Here is a 26832-nt window from a genome sequence, read left to right on the forward strand (position 1 = left end):
CCAGGTTGCCTGCATGTGTGTGTGCTTGTGCGCGTTGGGTCACATGGGTCACTTGCACTAAAGGGTCAAGGACGTGCACGTGTAGTTCTGAACACAGCAAAGGCAGCAGACAATATCCTAACTGTCATTCTCTGACACCCAAATAGAGTGACCATGTTTATTCTCATTAAGGCCGTGTTAACGTTATCACCTGAATCAAATGTTTGTGTGAGCTCAGCATGAGTTCATAGTCTGCATCATGTATATTAATCTGTATGGAAAAGTCAATGACGGTCATTCATGGAGTCCGTTATCCCTTGAATGGCGCAGCAGTCATGCGCAGACAGCCGTCAGTTCGGACCAGACCAGACATAAAAGCGTGGTCACTTCAAACTCCCAATTAGTTCCATTTTGTCCAGACCACGCGCGAAGTAATTACGACCACGCCACCTGTATTGAAACCGACATGAAAAGCACGTGTTGAGCACTCAATGTTTTCCTCTGAGGCATGTCCGAATGGCTAACAGATACCACGAACGACACCTGGTGGTCGATAAAAGCAACGTGTTATTGTCCAGGGAGATAATTCAAAACACAGTGGGACTAACATGACGACCCTTCTGCAATTTCTGGCGTCAATATGGGGAAGTAATGCTGAGCACTTGGTTTGGACTGTGAATGTTTCTCATTGATTTCATTCCAAGACAACATAAACCATGGTCAAACCGGATGCCAGGTGCATTGTGGGGGACTTTGGCCATCTGCATATGCTCTTGGCGCCATAGGGAACAGATTAAACGGCATAGTATAAGGTATTGGCTTTCCAAGGCTATAGTGTGGTCAACCGAACATGTTCCATATTCAAGTCATGAGACCCTGGACAATAAAGCGAGTTAGTACGGGCGACATTACGTGGAAAAGTATTATCGTCACCACGTGTAACATCGTTTGTAAAGGACCTTTTTTCACATCAAAGACTTCGTGAGTGAGTATGGTATACGCAGCTTTTAGCAATATTCCAGCATTATCACGGCAGGAAATACCTGGAATGGGCTTCACAAATTGTACCCAAGTGGGGAATCGAACCCGGGTCTTCGGCCTGACGAGCGAACGCCTTAACCACTAGGCTACCCCACCGCCCACACAGACGCTGTGACTACTATGTGTTAAAAATATACCGCTCAACGTTTGATAGGCGTAATCAGAATCATTATATTTGAATATAAGCCTCAGAGAATCGGGTCCCTGTATCGTGTAAAAGCAAATATCCCAATCAAAATCATTGTCACTGTATGTCACCTGATATGGCAACCGAGACAGTCAGTAAAAGCCCATCCTATGCGTGATACGTGCACATAATAATTCAACATGGTGGTGAGGGAAGATCAGGACGCTTAAGATGACCCACATGTCTAAAATACAACCTTCTCTCGTAAATTACCTCTCTCGTCTGCTGCAATGACAAGTCTACTAATGCATCACATAGTCAAGTTATTACATGTCTTCATATTGCTATATTGGGGTATATACTTCATATCGTATTACCTAATCCCTGACATGAACATTTATCATTTCCCGAGAATGCGACCTCTTTTACATAAAGAACAACCTCTCTTTGTGTTTTGAATGTAATGTTTCATTTAATACGCACATCCAGTGTGAGTTATGGTGTTACGTTTGATTCCACTTTTATATGGTATGTCTGTATGGCTGACAGGCAGATAGGGGAATATTAAGAAAGCGCAACATGTTTTAAACTTGACATTCCCCACGTAAGCCAAATGCAGCTGCGATAGCAAGTGTATCATCATAAATTGGAAAGATATATGCATCAGAGTGAGTGAGTTTGGTTTTACGCCGCTTTTAGCAATATTCCCGCAATATCACGGCGGGGGACACCGGAAATGGGCTTCACACATTGTACCCATGTGGGGAATCGAACCCGGGTTTTTGCGTGACGAGCGAACGCTTTAACCACTGGGCTACCCCACCGCCCCTATACATCAAAGAATTCAGGATGAGTTGTTAGATATTTCTTCTGTTATTTTTACCTTTTCTCATCTTCAAGGGCGTACAGTTGAACTTGAGAAAGGAATGCGGAAAAGTAAGCAAGCCATTGTCAGCTTTTCTTGTAAACAAGATATATGCCTCTAAGGTCACCACCCAACCACTGGCCCTGACCTCAGTAAACCCATGCCATCACGAACAAAATGGCGAACGACTGGCGGGTCATCGTTGCGCAAGGGATTGTGGGATACGTATAGACTAATTACCATTTCGCATAGTATTACAGTGTCATGTTTATTCATTCATATCATTGTGAGGTGACTGCAAGGTTAAACTGAGTGAGCATTTTCAAGAAGCTAAACCTTTTACGTCACGTCAGCGAGTCGCACTGGGATGACACGCTGACAGTTACGTCTGGGCGCGACTGTATTGCTGGCAAGTGCAGGCAAGTGCCCCTTCTGGTAATGTGTATTAGTGCAGAACAGTAAACCTCAATATGTATAAGTCTAACGTCATGATGTGTGTTACGCTTTATGGTTTAGAATTTTGTCTCTTCACTCCGAACCAGATGATTTAGTGTACTTTGATGAAGCGTTTTTGTAATTACTTGAAGCTTGGCTTATCACACCTTTGACAAAAAGTGTATAAAATTTGGGCATATCAAAGTGTAATGATTTGTAAAGCATACTTATAATCACACGTGTACGTCCAAAGGTTATCGAGGAACGGTTACGTAAACAGGAAAGTGTAGTGTCATAAACTTCAAGAACTGGGTTAAGTACAAAAAGGTAGACGTTTTGGTGTTGAATACGATCACCCGACATACTGGTTACTGCGCTCGTGTGTCACACAGAAGACCCAGCTCGAATCGCAGGAAATTTAGATTAAGCGAACCGAGATCTCAATTTCATCTGCAGTCCTCCAGCAACACAACAACAATCAAAGACTTAGAATTTCTTTGATGCGGCTTTAAATTTGCGGATATGAAAATGTAGCCAAACCGACCTAATCGTCCCAAAACCCAACGGAAAGCAATGTTCAGAGAGGTACTCCGTGGCCACAGAACAGGATCTTCTTGGGGTCTCTTCACATAAATGTCGTGGGAGAAGAGGTTATTGATGAACTGTCCAAATGACAAGATGGAAACGCTTACATACGGGTTGTACAAGCTGCTGGCCGATACTGTCATCCGTGTCAGTGGATCAAGGTCATAGATCAGGACGTACAAGCAGGGTTACCAACCACGTGGTTCACGCAACACCTGTCAGGTGGGAGATGAGCTGATGGAACGTCACGGCATATGGAGTAATAGGTTGTAAGGCAGATGGTCTTGATAGATGGATTAGACGTTGGAAGTTAGGTCCACATACGACCAGTCGGTCATTGCTGTAAATGGCTCTATATGATGTTTTTTATCCGGCTGTGCAAAGGCTTGGTGACTTCCGGTTTAAACATAGTAGTCGATAGCTTTTGTGAAATGTTTCGATTTCCGTTTTGTCTCCGATCAGTCGGTCATTGCAGTAAATGTCTCTATATGATGTTATTTTATCCGGCTGTGCAAAGGCTTGGTGACTTCCGGTTTAAACATAGTAGTCGATAGCTTTTGTGAATGTTTCGATTTCCGTTTTTTCTCCGATCAGTCAGTCATTGCTGTAAATGATGCTTTTATCTGGCTGTGCAAAGGCTTGGTGACTTCCGGTTTAAACATAGTAGTCGATAGCTTTTGTGAATGTTTCGATTTCCGTTTTGACTCCGATCAGTCGGTCATTGCTGTAAATGGCTCTATATGATGCTTTTGTCCGGTTGTGCAAAGGCTTGGCGACTTCCGGTTTAAACAGTAGTCGATAACTTTTGTAAATGTTTCGATTCCCATTTTGTCTCGACTCTTACTTTCTTTTCTTGGACGGAGATGAGACTATAAAGACACCACGAAAACCTGTCATATTTGTTGTATTTTTGTTGTGGATACGAATTGTTTAAGGAACAACTAGAACGAATATGGGAGGATCATATTCGTGGATTCAAACTGCGTCCCTCGGAGATTACTAAAGAGACTCTTGACCTCTGTTCAGCGTTCTTGTGTCCGGACACTCTGTAAGATTCCTTGAAATCAATGTATTTTGGCTGCAGTCTGACATAAAAAGGTGTTTCTTTAAAATTGCCTAAATTCACATGTGACACAATTATGACACCGTAAAATATTCATGTCAAACTAGATGTCAATGAGAGTGGTCGTCAGAGAATATACTTTATACTTTCATTTACAAGCTTCTAGTCAGAAGAATCACAGATAATGACACATACATTATGTGCACCAATTAGAACTCATGACACGGGTGCTCGACACAACGAAAGCAAAAGTTTATGTTCACAATGGTGACCTAAAAGTCAAAGCGACCTTCACCTTTGAACCTGTAGGTCACTTTCCGCGGCATAATGTTTCGACGCTCCCGACCTATACCCCTCGCATCAGTGTATCGTAACGTGTATAGGCATTTGCTGCAGGTGCTTGTCCGTGTTTGTCATCGTCAGCATATCTCTTCTGTCATATTACCCTGACAACTGATCCAAGCTGTGTTATTTCTGCACACGTGGTGCACCAGTGTACTTTTAAGTACACCCAGACACCACGTAAATGGTCTAATTCTTCATCATTCGTTTCGTCATGTCTGGGGCTCATTTATTAAATGATGCTGATAATACATCACGTGACATGGTCGAATTTTCACGTGATATTTAGTCGTCTACATCAATTAACCTATGAGCGCTAGTGGGTTGTAGCCTTTAATGTCTGTTACCTGTACGACTAAAATACCACGTTTTTATGTACTGAAGGGTTAAGATTAGAGAGTAACAGGGTGATGACCGAGCGGTTGTAGTGCCACGGAAGACTCTAATATGGTTCACCCTGTAGTTCTTGTTAGAATAGGGGCGGTGGGGTAGCCTAGTGGTTAAAGCGTTGGCTCGTCACGCCGAAGACCCGGATTCGAATCCCCACATGGGTACAATGTGTGAAGCCCATTTCTGGTTTTCCCCGCCGTGATGTTGCTGGAATATTGCTAAAAGCGGCCTAAAACCAAACTCAGTCAGTCAGTCTTGTTAGAATAACGCGTGTTTCTCCCGGTATGTCAGTGCTCTGCATGTTAACACCTGTTTAGGTTTTTCGAAACACACACAAAAAATTATATACGTACACACAAACGAGAACTATCGATAGGGACTATATTTCGTACGGGCTCCTTTGATATCCTTATATGGTAATGGATGAATAATGTCCGCGTATGAACACAAGGAAGTTCTTGTCTTAAGTTATTATTAACGCTATTTTTTCAAATAATTTTTCCAAATATCTTACTCTTGTTTTAACATATCATGTCAGATATTCGGTTTTAATTTTTTGTTTTAATAAAAAATGAACATTTCTATGAACACATTGTCAGGGTGACAGAATTACAAAGGATGGTCTCCTTTAGTTGCTAAAGAACAGGAAGACGTTAAAACGTCACGGAATGAAAATTAGTCAAAAAGGTGGTTCCAGTGTCAAAAAGGAGCTGAAAATAGTCTATGGTTTTAAAACTGTCATCATTTCGACTGGCGTACTCATCTCGGACAGCCATGCAGATGATTTGTCACCGGGCGACAGGAAGGCGAAAAGACAAGATGTCGGCAAATGCTGCTTTTTTCAGCAACCACGTTGTTTTAAGAAATATATCAGCGTTTCCTTTAACAAATGACTTGGTATAAATATTCTTAGCTTAATCGTGTCAGTTCTCGTAGATGACAAAGTATCACAGCTGTGGATGTTTCAGGATTCGTGACGCCTTCAGGAAGCAGCTTTGAAGAATTTGACATAGGTCTTTGAATGGCGGATAGAGCAGGCATTATTTTTGTGTCTCGAAGACGATTATCCCGAAAGAATGGGTGTCTGGAAAGTTTGGAATGTGTCTTAACTGTCATGGAAGTCAGTGATCCAGAATGTATTCAAATATTACCTTTGATTCCGAGCTTTACTTACGACACATCAGGATTTCAAAATATAGAGTGAGTGAGTGAGTTCTGGGATGAGGGAGGAGAGCCCGAATTGATGCAGGTCTTTGACATTGTGTGGACAAACTCAGGAACATAATCGGGGAGAAATAGGATTCCAACCCACAATCATAGGCTTCATATGGAACGTACTCTAGATGAAATACCCCAACCCGTCCCACTGGCCTCGATTTCAAAGGGGCCATTTCAAATATAGACGTACGCACCTTGGAAACAACTTTGTTTTTTTATGTATTAGTCACCAATGATTGTTTACGTTGGGAAATAATTAGATAATGATGTTTTCAGAATGTTCACATTCTAATAAGCACGGTGACGTTTGAGCCATGCAAACCATACGTCAAACGACAGCATCAATTTACTGGAGCAATTTCCAGGACCATAACATCACGATCATTTCTTTCAAATCGTTTCTTATCAACCAAGCGTTTCGAAATAGTGCGTAAGTAGTGAAACGTTAGTATTCTCACTAGTATGTTTACAATTTATGACTAAGTGTTCTCAAATTAGCCTTGAACATTTGCAGGTATGTCGGTTTCTCGTGATTTATTCCGAATTTTATTTTTTTTTTTTTATTTTTAAAAAGAAGATTAGTTCTGTTTGGGCGCAAATGTAGAAGTGGTAAGATGAAAGAGGGCTTAAGTATAGTGAATTATCTCTCTTGCTCTTCTCCCTGAGCGTTCTTTTGCATGACTGCATGTTCGTCGAGCATACTTTCACGGCCCATACACCTGGGGATTGCAGAGAATTACTCACCGGGTGCCCAACAATGGGTCGTGATTTGTGGTAAACAGGGAAGATATTTGGGGTGATGTATGGCTTGTCGGTGTTGGTCATCTTCACGGACCTGCACTGTCCAGCCCAGCAGGGCGCTTATCATGACGGTATTTTGGCCTCATGAAAATCAAGGGCTTTTGATATATCTTTTGACGTCTACAGAAAACCTGCGTTTAGCGGCCATTTTGACTGCCACGGAGTAAATGGACCGATCATTTGATATTTCTGTTTTGTAAAAAGTAACGTATTCCCGAAAATGATGTCTATTTTCCACCTTAAAGCATGGTTGAATGGGCAGGATCTGGAATATATTATGCGTCTTGGGACCCAAAACATGTTTGACTCGTTTGGTCAAGAATGATTGAATAATGTTTTAGGCCGCTTTTAATGTTCCTGCATTATCACCTTGGTGACACTGCGTTGCGCTCGCGTAGGATAGGAACTAGGGATGCGTTGTACAAAACAGTCTTTGCCCTACGACAGTCATAAGTGTATGTTAAGATATGGGAATCACGACAGGTGGTAACGTTAAGAACGGTTTGTGGATCGGGTCCCAGGGTAACGTTGTACAAAGCAGTCTTAGCTCTACGACAGTCATAAGTGTATGTTAAGATATGGGAATCACGACAGGTGGTAACGTTACGAACGGGTTGTGGATCGGGTCCCAAGGTAACGTTGTACAAAGCAGTCTTAGCTCTACGACAGTCATAAGTGTATGATAAGATATGGGAATCACGACAGGTGGTAACGTTACGAACGGTTTGTGGATCGGGTCCCAAGGTAACGTTGTACAAAGCAGTCTTAGCTCTACGACAGTCATAAGTGTATGTTAAGATATGGGAATCACGACAGGTGGTAACGTTAAGAACGGTTTGTGGATCGGGTCCCAAGGTAACGTTGTACAAAGCAGTCTTAGCTCTACGACAGTCATAAGTGTATGATAAGATATGGGAATCACGACAGGTGGTAACGTTACGAACGGTTTGTGGATCGGGTCCCAAGGTAACGTTGTTCAAAGCAGTCTTAGCTCTACGACAGTCGAAAGTGTATGTTAAGATATGGGAATCACGACAGGTGGTAACGTTACGAACGGTTTGTGGATCGGGTCCCAGGGTAACGTTGTACAAAGCAGTCTTAGCTCTACGACAGTCATAAGTGTATGATAAGATATGGGAATCACGACAGGTGGTAACGTTACGAACGGTTTGTGGATCGGGTCCCAAGGTAACGTTGTTCAAAGCAGTCTTAGCTCTACGACAGTCGAAAGTGTATGTTAAGATATGGGAATCACGACAGGTGGTAACGTTACGAACGGTTTGTGGATCGGGTCCCAAGGTAACGTTGTACAAAGCAGTCTTAGCTCTACGACTGTCGTAAGTTACGATTATCTTAGCACTAAGATCGCTTTGTACAGCTGCACCGGTGCAGGGCCTTCGGCGTGACGGGCGAACGTTCTAACCACTTGGCTTCCGTACGGCTCCTGACTGTATAAATTGTGCTGATACTCACACATAATGTGTCATGTGTATTTAATATTAGTCAATTTTAATAACTTGATCGCATGGAACAATTACCTTGTATTTGTAGTCTTGATTAACAGTATTAGTATTTCAGAATTGTCGAAAATGCATATCTTTATGGTGCATTGTATTCCATAAGTTAGACACCGACTTCGAGTAGATTCTTGAAACATTTTCAGAAACAGTTGTCAATAATTCATGAATATAAACAATATGTTTTATTGCTATGTTTTATTTCATCGATTTACACATTGTCTTTGATGTCGTGTGACAAAATATGTGGAGTATTAAAGTAGGTCTACTATATGTTTTCCCTCGGGCATGGTGTAATGGTTTTTACCGATAGATGGCAGTGATGGTCGAAACAACAGTGAACCAATAGGAGCGGGCGAAGTATGTCACATGTCACAGTCCACTGCGCTTACATCTGTGGAGACTGTGCGTCATCCACGAATGTTGAGAACTGCTAACTTTCCATGGTATTTATTTGTAGGGATGATTTACCCCATTTGTATATATAGAGAAAAACCTGAATGTTAAAAATATATTAAATATAAGTGCGAAAAGGTATACACATGCTCATTAAATGTTAGTTCGTAACCACCTTCCCCCGCCCCTCTCTCTCTCTCTCTCTCTCTCTCTCTCTCTCTCTCTCTCTCTCTCTCTCTCTCTCTCTCTCTCTCTCTCTCTCTCTCTCTCTCTCTCTCTCTCTCTCTCTCTCTCTCTCTCTCTCACAGGCACACCAACTCAATCCCACCAACACCACACCTTTAGGTATATACTTTGGACGAAATCCTAATTGCATAGATGGATGCTCATGATACTGGTCACACACACACACACACACACCACCCCACCCCCCCCCAACCCCTTATGAAAATGAACCCCCTCCTTTCAAAATTCCTGGATCCGCCCATGAATTAACCAACCAACCAACTGAGGACAAAATTAGGAAACATTATGAATTAAGCTGAGAGTGATGAGGAGACATAACGCCTGGTAGGGATGTAGGGAAACATATTTGCTGTGAACCATGTTTATTTTAGGTTGTAAGTATCATCATGTTATATAGTTATATATATTATGAGCACATGTTATTCTATTTCCAGGAGATTCTGATGACAACCGGAGGTCAAAGAAAGTGCTGTCACTGAAACGAAGGTCAAAGTCCGCCAACCTGGCTGGTTTGTTGGACACTCTAGCTGAGAAAGAAAAACAGAAGGATTCAAACCCAAAAGGTTGGTTTCGTTGTACCAGAATATTGCACCTTTACTTTCAAGCATTTGGATTTTGAAAGAATAACAATGTTGCATGAGGAGATAGTATGTGACACTTGTATAATAGATGATAATATAGTCTTGAAACTGATTTAAAATCAAATTCTTCATTTCACCGAACTGTTCAGGCAATAAGTTTCATGTAAAAATAAATTTGCAATATTTTAAAGAAACAACATAGACATCAGTTTTGAAAAACAGAAAGGCAAGAATTTATGAATGTCAACTTCTCTATTTTGATAGAAACCACTTCGGAGTATATTCTTACTCCTTCATCAGTTGAATGGTCCATAAATTCATGCCTTTATGTGTATCCCTGAAAGGCAGTTTATTGAGAAAATAATAAACAGGTTTCTGCAAAGTTCCAAATATGGTAACAAGATATATTGTCCTGTAATCACCAAACAAATATGTAAAAAGGCCTACACCTGGTTGTAATAAACACCATTGAAATAGTTCAACTACACAATTACCATTATCTATGCTTCTGTCATATACCCTGGTCTAACTGAGAAGACCTATTTGAATAGACAGTTATTGATATGGATAGAATGAAACAGAGGCTCAAAGGGCACCATAATGAAAGAGAGGCTGCAGATTTATAGAAGGACCTGGTGTGTGATTGAAACTTATTCTATAGGGGGTGCGTTATATTTCAAACAACAACCTGCCACGCCTACAGCATGGTCAGTGGTGCATGAGAAATGTCAGTACCCAAGTCATCCTCTGACCTTGGAGATAGAAGCTATTTTCCACATGACTGCTACCAATGTTATATTGACTGGATGTTATGGTTCAAGTTCTTGCATTACAATGTGTGTAATTGTTATAATGTGGTGTGCCGCGAGACATTAAGTACATTTATTGGATTTATTCAGAATATTATTGTGGTTAAATCATTTTGTAATTTCTAGTATCCTAGACATTCATTGGTTTTCTGAACAGATTTCTTTTGGATGAATGAATATTTTGTATTGATATCCAAACTTTTGGTGTTGTCAGTTATTTATAAAGTTAAATAGGAAAACATGAATATTTATAAGGAATTTTGTAAATATTTATCAAACAACATATTTGATTTAAATTGACCGAACTTGAAAACAAACAAGGCATTAGTATCCTCTGAATGAAACAAAGCATTGTAATAAAATATAAATAATGAAAAAACATGTAAAAAATGTTTAATGTAAAACATGAATAATTCAGCTATAAATAGATATGACCATATTTCATGTCAAAACGACTGATAAATAATGTATATCTTTATCATGTTTATGGTATTGATGTGGTATTTCATTCAAGAGCAACCTGACACTCCCAAGTCAATATATAGGTCAAAAACATCCACCCCCACATTGACTCTGGGCAAAACTCCAGGAGTTATGGGCAGTTGAAATAGAATTAGCTCCAGGGTGGATCTGTCATGTCACATAACCCTACCTGGCCAACTTAACCTGAGTGATATCATGACCGGAGCTAGTTGATAGACTTATCCTTGACCTCCAAGAAATGTGTTCCTGTGTATATACCTTAAATACTTAAAAATTATTAATATATCCTTCTTTATATTTACTATTTTGTTTGTTGACAGAATATTGGAAACTTTTCATTGTTATTATTATTTTCATTATTTTAATTATCAGGAATATTAAATAAATTTTCTTATTTCTAATGAGATTTTGCTGTACACATTCCACAAGGCTGTGAGTTGCAAGATTAGTGAAGATCTGGAAATGTTTTCCACAATAATTTAGTAATGTTTGTTCACTAGTCAGAAATCAGTGACCAATGAGTTTGATCTAACCCTCTCTTTTGGTAAGTCAAGACGTTGCAGATACTAGAAACAGAAACCTGGTATGACAACATATCGCAACCTTTGTGGTATCTACCCATACTAATCCGTATAAACACTTTCCTCCTTCAGTCAACAGTTTAAACTTTCATGTCAACGTTTGACCCTGGTCAGGCATGCTCTATCAGTTGGCGTCAGATTCACCTCAAAATCTTGCACTTCCAGAATCCATGATAATCCATATTTTAATCCACTTTAATCTCAAAGATCTCTTGAAAATCAGTCATACACCTCCACACAAAGAGAGGACCAGACTGGCCCCACGGATAGCCTCTTGTCGAGATGGTGTGATACGAACAATATCCACCCTATCCCTGAATCCTCAGGCTATCCTGATATGAAGAATATATGCCACTGGCTTGATCTGAGGTGAATAGAGGTCAACTTGTAGTGTTTGCATCTTGATCACGTCCAAAGGTTGAAAGCAAAATTTGAAAGTGTTCAACGTAAATTATGACACCTGTGTTTTGAAAATACCTTGACTATATCTTGACACTCCCTGTACACTAGAATAGAAGTGATTTCATCTAACCATAGTTTCCCTGACAAAATTGAAACTGTCGGGAATATTTGCATATGTTATAAGTTATGTGTCCAGTGACCAATATGGAGATATGTATAGGAACAAAACATGAATAAAGTGGAAAAATAGTCCAAATAACACAGGTAATTTTAGTTAAACTATCCAGGATACCAAGTGAAGTATCCCTTGCCAGGCATTTTGATAACAAAATATTGTTTTAGCTAAAATTGGTGAAATACAAATTAGTATGGCTTTATAACATCATTGGGGAAATCGTTTGTATTTTAACAGTCATTTGCTGCAAAATTGGGGAAATATTGGGCCCTAAACAGGTATAGATAAATATCAATATAGGATATTTATACAGTATTGAAATATATACACAAGAAATGAACGGTCAAATACATGTAAATGCATGTGATTTAAGGTTAAAGCTATACTATGGTTAAAAAACTCTTAAATGTGTCATTGTGGTTGTCAACCTTTCTAGTATGAGAAAATATATCACAATCAGTTGTTGATGTTTCTCAAAAAGCTTTTACGTATATCTCACTTTTGTATTTACTGTTCCGTTTGAATAACCAAGAAAAAGTTTTGTAACTCAGATAAAACATTTTATGTCAGCTGTATCAACCAACACATTTGTATTGGTCATAAAAGACTTGTAGTCTAAAGGTGTCGAGTAACATTTAGATGTACAGGTGTGTAGTAAATATAGATATGGTGTATGTATAGAGCTCCAGCCCTTGACCAAATTCCGGAATAATAATAGAATTCTGGCTTCATGTAGGAGAATGTAGGTCATGTACAAACCGAGGGTTGGAACTACTGACCTTGTCGGCTGAAAGATGTTTACAGTGTTTACTGTGTTTACATAGCTAATAGGAGGGATGGGTTCACGTTTGACTAGATAGGTAATATTATATGTTTATTGACTAGAGGTATGTAATATATTTATTGACCAGGAAGGCAATATACTCCATCTATTTTGATGATATTGTCTATGAACATGATGAAACTGTTTGTAAAGATGAAAATCTCAAAACAGTTTTTCTGTTTTAGTTCAGATAATTTTATATTTGTTGAATATTCTTTGCTCAAATGCAGTTAGTGTTGTCGTTGGTGTGAAAGTGCAGATTTCATTCTTTTCTTTTTTTCAATTAGAAAATTGTAACACATAACATTTAAGTAATCATGACTTGTCAAGTGATTTACATTCACATTCAGCTGTTTACAAGGACAGTGTGAGGAGTTTCTGTTCTTGGTAAAGGTTTGGGAAAGAATTAATGAGGTGTTGAAGAGCATGATTAATCTCTTTTCGACTGAGATGTCACTGTCATGCTTACGGCAACTCCGCAGAACATTAAAAACTTAATGGCGACAAAATCAGCTTGTGTCCCATCTCATGTGGTACAGGTAGAGTTTTAAACCATTTATGACAGAGAGTGAGTGAGTGAGGCTTTTAGACATATTCCAGTAATTTCATTGTAGGGCACAACAGAAATGGTCTTCACACATATGTCAATCAAAATGTATACGATAAGCAAATAAACTATGCCTAGTTTCCCTTTTATGTCTGCTAATGAATAAACACATATTCTACATTCTTATTTAATATTTTCGACGTTAAATTTTAATTAACTTTGCATAATTTTTAGATTGAAATTGAAAAGTTTCTGTTATGATTGAATTATCATTCAGTCCTCTCTTGTGAAAATATTTTAATATTTCTTGACATGCTGTACAGCATATCACAATGCATTTTCTGTGATTTATATGAATAATATATAATCAATCACATTAAATCTGAATATTTTGTGAATGGCAAATATATTTCAGGGCAAAATATGTCATCTCTCTACTTAGGGACCAAAATGATAATGTGAACTATGGAATTTTATCTATGCTGTTTTTGTCTGTCTTATCTGGAACATTTCAAAGATATCATAAATTCCTGAAATATTTTATAACTTAAACTTTACTCAGATTTCAATTACACTTCTGATTTAATACTTAATGGTATTATTCTGGTGAGTTTAGTCACTGTATTCCACACAGTGAATATAAGATTGGGTTACGCTTTATGCACAGTGATAAACATTTTTATGTCATGGATATATAATATACCTCAATAAATCACACCGTCTCCTCCAGGGAGAGTCTCAAATACAATTTCTACATTATATGAGCATATTTCACATCAGTTGCGTATCCAAGAAGTGGGGATGCTTTTCTAGAGGTTGAAATTAAGTTATATTGCCTCTTGAAATAGGTAACAAATCGTAATATATTATTAAACCACTATAACAGTCTAAGTAAACTTAGTCTCAGTACTAAGGTAACGAATAATACTGAGGCTAAGTTTACTAAGACTGACCACTATAATAAAAAAATAGTGTATTATGCAACCATGTCTCTATGTAGTATTCGTCAAAACCAATGCGACTCTTTAATAATTTAACTGTATGGTGTATTTATCAGGTCAAAATAAAAATGTAGTTTCCTTTTTCCTGACTAATCTTAATCAATCAGACCAAACACACTTTTACTTTTTTTTTTTTTTTCAGTTTTACCTAAAGTTTTATTACCTGTATTGTCCATGTTTTTCACCTTCAGCATAAATTTGTTTCACTTTGGTATATATAAATCTTGAATATATTCATTTGTTAACATTTTTTAACTAAAAAAATACTTTGCGTGGGTGGTTTAAAGAAGAAAATATGTAAAAACAAATTAACTTTATTTTGTACGTACTGACATATGAGACACATATTGATGGCAGAGGCAAATATATTAATGAAAATGTTTAGCGACCAGAACATAGCATATATTATATTGTTTCCTGGGACCTTCTGTGACATGAGTGGTGTCCAGCCATAACCTAGAAAATGTAACATCATCATTCCATGCTCTGCATTGAACAGAACAGCTGCTGTCAGTTATCTGTTCAATGTATCTCAAATAACACCATAGACTAATGTTTAGTCTCAGAATATATATTACCCGTGAAGGTCCGGGTTAGAATATTGATCTTCAGTAACCCATGCTTGTCATAAGAGGTGACTAACAGGATCAGTGGTCAGGCTCATGCTGTTGATCACTGGATTGTCTGGTCCAGACTCGATTATTTACAGACCGCCGCCATAAAGCTGGAATATTGCTGAATGCGGCGTAAAACTAAACTCACTCACTCACTTACTCACTGAATATATATATAATTTTGATAGTAACACACAAACCCATTTAAATTAAAAGGAGACCCAGGGAGACCAGAGATTCCTGAACCTGAGGAAATCTAGATTTGCTACATTTAGGGCTTTAGCACTCCTGAGAGGGCCAGGCAGTTGGGGAAATAATGTGGTTCAGGGACTGTGAGACAGACTAGGGATATCTAGATTTTCTTCCTATAGGGCTTTAGCACTCCAGAGAGGGCCAGGCAGTAGGGAAAATAATGTGGTTCAGGGACTGTGAGACAGAGTAACACCATTGAACAACATAACTATCAGTGGATCTAGAAAGGATCTGAATACAAATAATTATAACTCACTTATAACAAGTACCCCACTTTTGTAAATTTTGTAAGCTCATGGCGCTTTTTACAGTGAATATGGTACCTTCTTGTTTGAAATGGCTGGCTAACTTTGAGATATTGTATCAATTGTATGCTGTCAGATCAATTTACACAATGTACTATGGGATTGAGGACATAGGTCAAGTCACATACTTGTTTTTATTAATGTGGTTTCAGGTTCTCAATATTCCATAAAAGTTCTCAATATATTTTTATGCTTTATTGGACAAGCGGGGTGGTGGGGCAGCCTAGTGGTTAAAGCGTTTGCTCGTCACTCCGGAACCTGGGTTCGATTCCCCACAAGGGTACAATGTGTGAAGCCCATTTCTGGTGTACCCCGCAGTGATATTGTTGGACTATTGCTAAAAGCATAGTAAAATCAAACTCACTGACTTGATGAGAGTTTATGCAAATTGAAATTATGTTACTAAAAACAATATAAAATATATGTTAAGTAAAATTGTTAAGAATGATATGATTCTGGAGTAGTGCCTTCCACATCTAACATGAGTGAGTGAGTATAGTTTTATGCCGCTTTTAGCAATATTCCAACAATATCACGGGGGGGGGACACCGGAAATGGGCTTCACATATTGTACCCATGTGGGGAGCCGAACCAGGGTCTTCGGCGTGACGAGCGAATGCTTTAACCACGAGGCTACCCTACCGCCCCACATCTAACATGAAACAAATAATAAGTAATATAGTTAATAATGATATGAATCTGAAATGTTGACGCCATGAAAAATAATATTAAGTTATATTGTTAATAATTATATGAACTGGAAATATTATCTGATAACTCATTCAGGGACATATAAAACCTTATATTGCCACTGTCCTCCCTGCTATGTAAGTCAGTGGTTGGTAGTTGTAAAGAACAATGATGACCGATTCACGTGACGGCTGTGTTTCACAATATCATACAATGATAACATATGCTCAGCTGTATTCTTAAACTGACTGGATTTCAGATAGACCCCTTGCTGAGATAAACAATGAGGTCATCACTGCTATGTGACGTTGAAAAAGTACAGTCTGTCAGGGATTGCCACGACCTAGTGACACTGAAAAATAACTCCGGTAGACCACCACTTGCTACTGTGATGGTTAACCAAGCAGGGGTTCCTGTTGAATCATTATATTGCCATTAGAAGGGATCTTGTGAGAGGGTCGGGATAATGTATTGTAATCGTCAAATAGGGAATTAGTTTAAGAAGCTGAGTGAGTAGAATGCTAGGATGTAAACAGACACATGCTATGACTTGTAGGCAGGTGGAAATATAGCATATAACGCCTGCCAGTTATGACTAATAGTACATTGTGATATTAAAGCACTTGGTAACTCTGAAACGTGGTGATACGAGTCATATCTTTTCTAAATCAAATAAATGTTTTGCGGATGGTAAACCATTGGACTTTAGAAATTGCTATCATGACTTGAAGCTTTTCATTAGCTATCTGATGACACATGCTTCAGAGTATTGGTAATTTGATTGTAGAAACGTGACTGGGTAGAGAGAGTGGGATTCAAATGTATCAACGCAATAAAGTAGGTTGTTGTTTGTTAAGGATTGTGAGAAATTGGGAAACAAAGGTGGGATAAAATTATCTGTGGAGCAATCGCAGAATTTTTAGAAATGGCTAGTTACAGATATATACCGATGTACTGGATAGTATCTCTCTTTATGGCTAAGTAAGCTCACTGGTGTCATTTTGAGGAAAGTTTATTGAAGTGACATTTTGTCACACTTTTGTGTGACTCTGCGTTGGCATGTTTAGTACAAACTGTGCTTGATATTCAAAGATTATTTGACAATATTGAAAAGGCGGGGGAGTGTTCTAGATGCCAATCAGAAGCATTTGAAGTCTTTTTCAGTTTTAACATTGTTACATATTTTGTTTCAGATGGAATGGTGTTTGGAATTCCACTGTCAAAGTGTATCGCTCATGACAGAGAAATATATAAAAGACAAAGTTGTCGTACATCAGCGTCGTTAAAGGTCCGCAGTGAAAGTGCTGATGTATTATTGTCTCCCCATGGTCAGAGGTGAGTCGCCATTAATACTGCATTGTGGATGATTTCTGTGTGACTTAACAGTACCTTTCTTTCTTTGACTGGTTGGTCAGAAGGAAGAATATTGATGGAGAACTAGATTGAAATGTGAGTGAGTGAGTGAATGAAATGTTTTAACACATTCTTATGTACTATGTCTAATGTACAAATGTTTTTATTTCCAGAAAGTCAAGTAGTTCCTCCCAAAGCTCTCTGGACAATGTTCCCCACAACGGCAGCACAATATCCCACAATCCTTCTCATGGGGTAAGCATGCAACTTCCTGTCACCCAGGAAATGAAGGAATATCTAAAATGGTTGTAAAACAAGGAAAGATTCTTATAAAATTATACGGCCATGACATAACTGCTTCCACATGTTTAACATACATGTATAAATGGACACTATCCGAATTTCAAACTTTATTAACATGTTAAATCGTTAAGCATATCCTGTCTTTTGAAATAATCCTTCCCAGTGCTCAAACTATGTTATCTTGAAACTTCAGTAAACGTGAATGAAAACCCCTACCAAATTCAGCTTACAAAATCCAAATTTAAAACTGTGAAATTAATACATTTTGTGAATTCCTAAGCCACTTGGCATCGGAAATGTAAATTGAAAATATGCACTCAATAAATATTTTGTACATTCCTAACAGTCACAACTGTTAGAGAAATCAGTAATATTTATGGAATGTTTCTAGTGGGTAAAGGAAGTCTTTAAATATTTGTGATTATTAACCACTTATTAGGCTATAGTCCTGGTAGCTGATTACCCAGGTGCTTTGCCTGGAGCTGTTTCACATCACTTGCAGTAAGATCTCATAAAGTGATTGCATATTATATATGCCCATCAAGTTGGTCGCTGAAGCATGATATACACGACAGATAGCAGAGATTACTCAATCTTACACCTGTGAATTCTGTCTGTGGAATGCATGGAGATGAGTTATCTCCCTTGACCTAGACAGATGGCCTCCATTTTGGGGCTAAAATATGTCAAGGACCTCAAGTGAATATTGACAGGACACCTGGTTACTTGGATTTATCTTATGGTTGAATGTCATGAAATTCCATAGATAACTTATTGACTAATTAGGGATAATTTGGTTTTGGGTTGAGGAAGTTATTTAGAAATAGATCCGAAGTTAATAATTAGGCATGAAATGATTGAAATGTTTAAAAGTGCTTAAGTGTACTTTTACAAGTTATTTTTGCGGTTACAGAAATAAACACATTGCTGAAATTCAGTCATAAAACTAGTTTTACATCTAGTCCAATACTTAAAGAAATACAAGTAAATAACAAAATAAATAAAAAAGAAACAAATAAATAAAAATACAATATAGTGTTGCAGTTATCATACCTACAAGAAAGAATTAAAGTGATAAAAAAAATTATCTTGCTTTGGCAGAAGAAAATTCATTTGTACTGTTCTGGCATTGGGGAAGGAGTGAGAAGTTTTTTGATTTTACTAATGTGTCAATATGCTTTTTTTCAGAGACGAGGAAGTTCAGATTCTTTGTCGGAATCGGAAAGTAGCAGAAACACAAGTTCTAGTCTCATCGATGCCCTCTCCCTGTCTCTCACTCAGCCTGCCTCGACGCAGTCAGAACTAAGGGGAGATAACCAAAGCTGCTACGCCACGGGAGCGCCTCAAGTTCCTCAGATAGTCAATTCCTGTTTTAAACATATAGAAACCTATGGTGAGGATCAGTTGTCATACAGTTAGGGAGGAATCTCATTCTGAAGTTTTCATATACTGATTTAGTTCCAGATTTAGTGTTGGCAAAAAGGAGAAAAGTGTTGTCTGAAGTAATTCATCAACGTTTTGTGTAAAAGTGTGTTTGTAGCTCTTGAGGTGTTATTCCAAAACGTGCTCGCTCTCTTTCATTAGTTGTAGTAAACATAAACCCTGTGGGTCTTGTTAGAGGTGAGGTGAGGTGAAATTGGGTTTAACGTCGTGCTTGAGAATATTTCGCTCATATGACGACGTGCATGCGTGTGTATGTGTATGTGCGGCTGCTTGTACTAGCCCAGACTTAAGCTGAGATACCATGCCGCAGTGAAGCATGAACCAGTCCTTGTTGTACCCATTAATGCCGAGCGCCAGGCAGGGACCAACAAGTACCATATTTAAACGTCTTTTGGTATGACGCGGCCAGGGATCATACCCGCGACCTTCCGCTCTCCGGGCGGACGCTCTAACCACTACACCACGGAAGCGGTCTCTTGTTAGAGTATCACACAAGTAACCTATGCTTGTCTTACAAGGCAACTAAGTGGATGGGTGGTCGGGCTTCTTGACCGGTCAAGTGCCTTGATGACCTCCAGTGCTGCTAATAGTCTCAATCAATGATTTGTCCGATTCTAGGTTCAGTTATTCAGGCTGCCATCATGTAATGTCTCTACTGCCGAACTTTCATCTGTGATAGATAGTGAAGAGGAAACACTTTTTTATGGATAGATAGTATTCAGAGTTACCTGCCCTTGATTTTGGAAACCAGAATCTGAGCCATATGGTACCTTTAACTTAAAGACAAAAAAGCGTAAATAGGCTTGTAATTATAGCATATGTTTGTATTGAATACATTAGGAATATTAAATAACAAACAAGCTGTATTCCTAATTTGAATGTTTATGGTATTTCCATTTCAAACCTGTAAAACTACCACTGAAATTATGTCCAGTGATACGATAAAGCTTTCCCATCAACTAATCACATTAGACATGCAATACGATCAGTAAGAATTATGTTTTTTGTTTCAGGTTTGCAAGTGCTTGGTATTTTTCGTGTTGGTTCATCCAAGAAGCGAGTGAAACAGTTACAAGAAGAATTTGATAGTGGGAAGAGCATAACGTTAAATGAAAATCACAACCCTCATGACGTTGAGGCGTTGCTGAAGGAATATTTTCGGGATCTGCCAGAGCCACTCCTCACTCGGGATCTGTACACGCCTTTCATCTCCACCAGAAGTAGGTCACATGACAGTCACATTACAAATTTGTTGCATAAAACATTAGTTGCATTTGGATAATTTGGATAACTGAGGTTTGATTTATTGTTGGTTTGGGGGCACTGATGGGCAGTGTTTAATGCACTGTAACCCAATGTACAGAGTTATATCCCTTAGTCATGCTAGGATTTGCAGTTATGGTGCAAATAACAGAATTGCTCTGATTTATACACTTGGTCTGGTGCTTAGGAACTTTACCAATACAGTAATTTATTCATTTATTTGACTTTTCTTCTCAAAACATGTAATGATTGACTCATACTGTCGGATCATAGCTGTGTTTACCCCCTCCCTCACCCACAATTTGTTTAATAACAGCTTTTTGATGAAATATATTTTTCAACATTGTTGACAATTTTGTGCATATGTTATTAGCTGCAAGGAAAACAGTATCACCCTGAAACATTTTTGGGTCCTTCTTCTGTGAGGAATGCCTTTTGAACTTCTATTTAACCTTCTTTGTGTTACCTTCCAGAATTAAAAGATGTAGAGAAGCGGTTGGTAGCTTTGAGGTTGCTTGTGTCGTTACTGCCACTGCCAAATCGTGACACATTCTGGGCACTGCTGAGGTTCCTGGCAAAGGTTGTCGAACATTCCAAAGATACTATAGATGAACATGGAAACGAGGTATGTTGTATCAAAAGGGAGAACCAATTTCTGCTTCACAATCTCAACTGACAAACATCAGCTCTGAATGACAACTGCAGAGTAGTCTGTCTTTGTTATGGAACTTAACATTATATGTCAAATGTGATATTAGGTTGAGTTAAAGAGATACAATTACGGCACAGACTGTAATAGCTTAAAGTTTGCTGATCGGTTGTTGTACTAAGGGAGACAACTCTGTTCCCACTTAAAGATTTTAAAGGCTGAAAGGCTTCTCAAGCTACCTTGTACCAATGGAACAAAAGCTTGATAAATTGTGTATTGAAATGATGAAAATGGATAAAATTACAACAAAATAAACAACAATCACATTTAATACATCCTAGATTTCATTCCATTTCAACAGATTTCCTCACAATGTTATTTTCTTTAATTATGACTTAATCTATGTTGTCTATCACAGGAAAAGTTTTTTCGCAAATGGTATATGCACTGGTAACATGATCAAATGATACTAATTTATTGTCTTTCACTAGCTCTCTGGGAATAAGATGGACTCCCATAATCTGGCAACATTGTTTGGACCAAACATTCTCCACAAAGCTAAGTCGTCACCGGACAAGGAGTTCCGGGTGGAAACAACGGAACATGCGGAGCAGAGCAAGGAGGTCATAGAGGTCGTCAAGGAGATGATCGATGGCTATCGTCAGTTGTATGAGGTGAGCTGAAAGTTATAACATGACAGGTGGAACATTTCTAGATAATTTAGATTATTGAACTCTGTGTACTGTATAAACGGGATTGAGTGGTCAGGCTCGCTGACTTGGTTGACACATGTCATCGGTTCCCAATTGCGCAGATCGATGCTCATGCTGTTGATCACTGGATTGTCTGATCCAGACTCGATTATCTACAGACCGCCGCCATATAGCTGGAATATTGCTGAGTGCGGCATAAAACTTAACTCACTCACTCATTGTGTAGTGAGATATTGTTTCATTCAGGTTATGGTCATTCAGCATTAGGCATTACTAAAAACCATGTGCATAAGTTGAAAGAAATTATAAAATTCCAATTTTAAATAGTCATTTTTTCAAAATGTAAGGTAGTTTGTTAGATACATGATTTAAATATACTATTTTAAATATTATTTTCAAATTGATATTGAAAACAAATTTGATGTATGAAGTTTTAGCATTTCATTTTTTTAATCGTATTCATAAACAAGATCATAACAGCCTGTTGTATTCTGATGTTGATGGTTGTTGTTAACTGGTCTTCTTTTATTTCAGATTTCGCCTGATCTGCATGATGATGTTATACGGTTGCTAATGGAAACGAGCCCAGAGGTTGCAGATAAGATTCTCAAACAACTAGCAAATGATGTTGTGTAAGTATAGCAGCTGATCTCAGATGTGGTGGTGATACGATTCTCAGGTCTCAATGATGTGGAGAAAGGGGATTCAATTATTTTATTAGTGTTGGAGTGAAACTCAATCTAGAGTCACGTTCACAATAATTACACTTGTATCGGGATGTAAGTGGATGCATGAGTGAGTGAAAGATCTTGGTAGTCATCACCAATAATTTCAGTATCTACTTAACACAGTAACCCTACATAAATGTCTTTGACTTGTTTTCCAGGATTGAACCTGATCCGGACACATCTTCGAGTGTGTTTGACGACAGTGATTCGCCCTCTATGCCTCACTCCCCCAGCAGTGACGCCGACCTCCTCTGCCACTCCCGAGGCTACATTAGCGTCCACCAGACGCTCCGGGCCTCCAAGAGTGCCGACCCTTGCACCCCACTTGCTCATAGAAAGTCAGGGACTGTTGTAGAGGAACGAAGGACTGCAAGTTCCAGTGAGGATAGACCCAAAGTGCGTGTAAATATTGAAAAGAGCGCTAGTCCACTTGTATCAAGGAGTCAGCGGACATCTCGGACTCCGACAGTGAAGGTTTCGAGAGACAGTTCTAGTCCTGAGGTGTTATTACGACCACACGTGGATGTGCGTGGGGACCGGCCTTATTCCGAGGGATACTCTCACAGTTTGTCCATTCCAAAGCCGAGTTATCTCCGAGAGAACAGCAGCTCTAGCATCAGCAGTTATTTGTCCTCAACGAACAGTCCAGGTGGGTCGGACACCTCAATACAGTGGTCGAACCAGTCACCTCCATCTTCTAGAACAAGCTCACCTCGACCAATCCGCAGGTCATCATCACAGAGGCGACCTTTGAATCTCAACCAAGGTGAAGACGCTCCTGTCGGGTCTGCAGAATGGCAGAGGGAACGGTGGCGCCACTGGGAAATGATCGCAGCTGATAAGAAAGGAGAAGGCTATGAACAAGAGACACTTGTATGAGAACCAGTGTGTTATGGGCAAAGAATGTGCAATTCCAAATATTTGAAAGATACGAGACCTCTGTGGCATTTTTCCACTGATTTACAGATGTGCTGGATTAAATCCATGAATATTTGGAAAACCGGTATTCCATGAACTCCACTGCTCAGTGACCGGGAATGATTTCAGAGGTGTGTTTCCATGGTGACAACACAATGCTCAACCGCTGTGTGAAATTAGTTGACAATATACAGCTGGTTTGAACGTGCCGCTTGGACAGGAATCTAAATCATAATGTCTTTCATATTAACACTTGTTTTTGCAATAACACTAAGGGAATCTATGCAAAAATAGAATATGATGATTGTATTGTAGTGTGTATATATATATGTATGCAGACATGCTGAGCCAGCGATTAGTTTTGTAAATAATACAAGAACTGCCCCAACTGTCATGAAAGTGCAATCGTTAATTGTATATTTATAATCTATGTTCTTGTACGTCGAAAGTAGGAAGGGTTAGGCAAACGTTGGTTCAGAATTTGCTGTTTTAAATTTTTTACCTATAAACTTTGATAACATTGAGATTTTTTAACATTTTTATACAAGCAATAATTCATTATAAAACAATGTTTTCATCCATGCGACAGTGCAGTTAACATTTTCATTTCACATTTATATGAAAACTGTTTTATCATGAGTCGCCCATTATTGGTCGTGTGTATATTGATAAAAGTGGGCAATTTTATAGCAGCATCTGAAACAACTGGACTGTATGCAAATTTCTGTTATTTGTTTTATATTAACAGAGGTTACCAAATAGATGTATACATTTTTCAAATTGTTAAAATGTTGATTGTTTAATGTTCTTGTGCTTCAAAGACGACTTAGATACCTCAGATATGAGGGTATGTTAAGTCAAGCTTTGCAGAAGGAAAAGAGATGTTGTAGATATATCATAGAGTTATTTATGATGTACAAAATAATCAACTCATATGTGCCAAAGTGATGGAGAGAAGATAGTTGTACATAGAAATGGTTGTTGCCATAGTTACCAAAAAGATATTAATAAATATGACAAACCAGTGAGACATGGCAGTCTGTACAGTCGAAATCAAAGGGATTTTGTTTTTTGTACAAGCTGTATGTTCCTTCTCCTTACAACACCCTATCATTGACACTTCCACCTTTAAAAACATAAACTGTATGTTTATTTCAAATATGCAATATCTAGTTTACAGTAAGCATGATCTCTCAATTGAAAGAGATAAAACATTCATTGTTGAAACATTTTTGGGTAGATATTTTTGGGAACATATAAAATTGATGTAATTTGTTTCATATTTATTCTAAAATATTTTAATGTTTCAAATATGCAATATTTAACGTACAGTAAGCATGTTCTTTCAACTGAAGACTTAAACAAATCATTGGTGAAACATTTTTTGGTAGATTTTTTTTTTGAATATATAATAGATAATAGAGGTGATGTAATTTGTTTCATAATGGTTCCAATATGTTTTAATATAAATCCATTTCCATCATTTTTGTATTGATGTGACCATCAGTAGTGTAACTGAGGTTTGAATTTGTTGGTATGATATTATGCTGGATATTGACATATCGGAGCAAGTAATCAAAATTGGACTGCAATCAAAAACTGACACAACGCTAATCAAAGATTGTGATCTAGAAATAGCAATTAACATTTTAAAATACCTACTTCAGCTTCAGTTTGGAGTTATGTGTCAGTGATATTTCATCAATCTTACAATAGAATGTTGCAAATATAATGTGTACAGTTTCCATGGCAACCATATAAATGATTGTCTTGTATGTTACTCAGCTTTACTCAGGAAAAGCCTTTCTAGTCGGACTACCCATGTTAGCCTGTAAGGATCATTACACTGAAACACCAGTGTACTATTTCCCTAGAAACTGCATGTAACCAACTGGTGAAACTATTGGTTTTCCGAAAACCATTGATTTGTTTCTGAACTGATTCCAGTCCTACTACTAACACAAAGAAAGATGGCGCATAGTCATTTCTCTCTGAATCTAAACGTTAAAGTAAGTCAAGACACTAATTGTATACGTAACAATTTGGAGGAATGTTTTAGGTCTTCATATTTTGAAATATTGTTACATTTTGTTAATCAGGGTATACTGAATGGAAGAATTAAGGGAACAGATGTTAAAGAAAATGTTGGACGTGATTTCTGATTGATTTGACGGAACAGATTGTAGGTTACCAGATATTGTTTAATATATTGAAGAGTTAGTTCATTTCTTTACTCATTTGTTTTCATAATTGAGGCATTCATGCTAAAGATAGCATCAGAATCTCTATAATTATGCTGCTGTTCCCTTTCTTTATTTCTTCAGTATATAAACATTGGCCAGAATAAGTCAGAATTATACATTATTACAAGAGCCAGTACATCATATCAAATCAAGTCATTACTAATATGGAAAATCAGCTTTTTGGTGTGAATATATTATTTTCACATTAATAAAAATTGACAGAAATTAATTCTACGCACTATATTTAGAAGTTATATTAGTGACATGTTTTGTTTATGTTGATTTCTGTGTTGACTTCATCCAAATACCAGTGCTACCAAGAATCTCTTAACAGTCTATACATAACACGTTTGATGTTTACATGTTGACCATGTCTTGTTTACCATTACATAATAGTCGTATCCCATATGTCATAATGCCTGTTTCCATGGTAACAGCGTCAATCCACTTGTAAACAATGTCCTGTTAAAACTACATAGGAAGTCTTGAACATGAGGATTATCTAGCATAACAATCTTAGCTCAATTTTTGGTATGGCTTCGCCCATACACATATATTGTTTATGCTATAAAAGGGCAAAAATATATAATTTTAAAAATAAAACTTTGAACCTAATGTGTTGTGTACTGTTTTCCTTGTGACTTTCTTCAGACTGTTGGTGACCCAGTGCCAGTATCATAGCATTGCATACATCACTGAACACATTCTGAGCCAAGGGCATTTCTAGTGTCCCTGGCCGAGATATTGCTGGAATATTGCTAACAGCAGCATAAAAGCAAACTCACTCACTGAGCCAAGGGAGACAACCAGCATGTTCATGTGTGAGTGAATGAGTTCAGTGTAATGACGGTTTGAATAGTATTCTGGTGATGGGAGGAAAGTCTGTCTCAAACATTTTTCGCTTTGATGAAACCCACTAGCAAAGGTATGGTGCTCACAGACCTAGAAATA

At 38.1% G+C, this 26832-nt stretch overlaps 1 protein-coding gene across 4 annotated transcripts in view; it reads left to right on the top strand.

Moving 5' to 3' along the window:
• The window catches only part of LOC124271382 (rho GTPase-activating protein 6-like), a 112771-nt gene extending 86275 nt beyond the window's left edge, over positions 1-26496 (top strand). For all 4 annotated transcript variants that reach the window (XM_046706626.1, XM_046706685.1, XM_046706753.1 and 1 more), the window contains 9 exons: positions 9440-9568; positions 17462-17603; positions 17795-17876; positions 19113-19317; positions 20381-20587; positions 21104-21255; positions 21771-21953; positions 22527-22624; positions 22879-26496. In XM_046706626.1, the coding sequence (XP_046562582.1) occupies positions 9440-9568; positions 17462-17603; positions 17795-17876; positions 19113-19317; positions 20381-20587; positions 21104-21255; positions 21771-21953; positions 22527-22624; positions 22879-23599 (1919 nt within the window). In that variant the 3' untranslated portion in view covers positions 23600-26496. The remainder of the gene's footprint in view (positions 1-9439; positions 9569-17461; positions 17604-17794; positions 17877-19112; positions 19318-20380; positions 20588-21103; positions 21256-21770; positions 21954-22526; positions 22625-22878) is intronic.
• Positions 26497-26832: the final 336 nt, after the last annotated feature.

The sequence above is a fragment of the Haliotis rubra genome, unplaced genomic scaffold, assembly GCF_003918875.1.
Source record: "Haliotis rubra isolate DU_JTF1 unplaced genomic scaffold, ASM391887v1 Scf1, whole genome shotgun sequence".
Classification (NCBI taxonomy): domain Eukaryota; kingdom Metazoa; phylum Mollusca; class Gastropoda; order Lepetellida; family Haliotidae; genus Haliotis; species Haliotis rubra.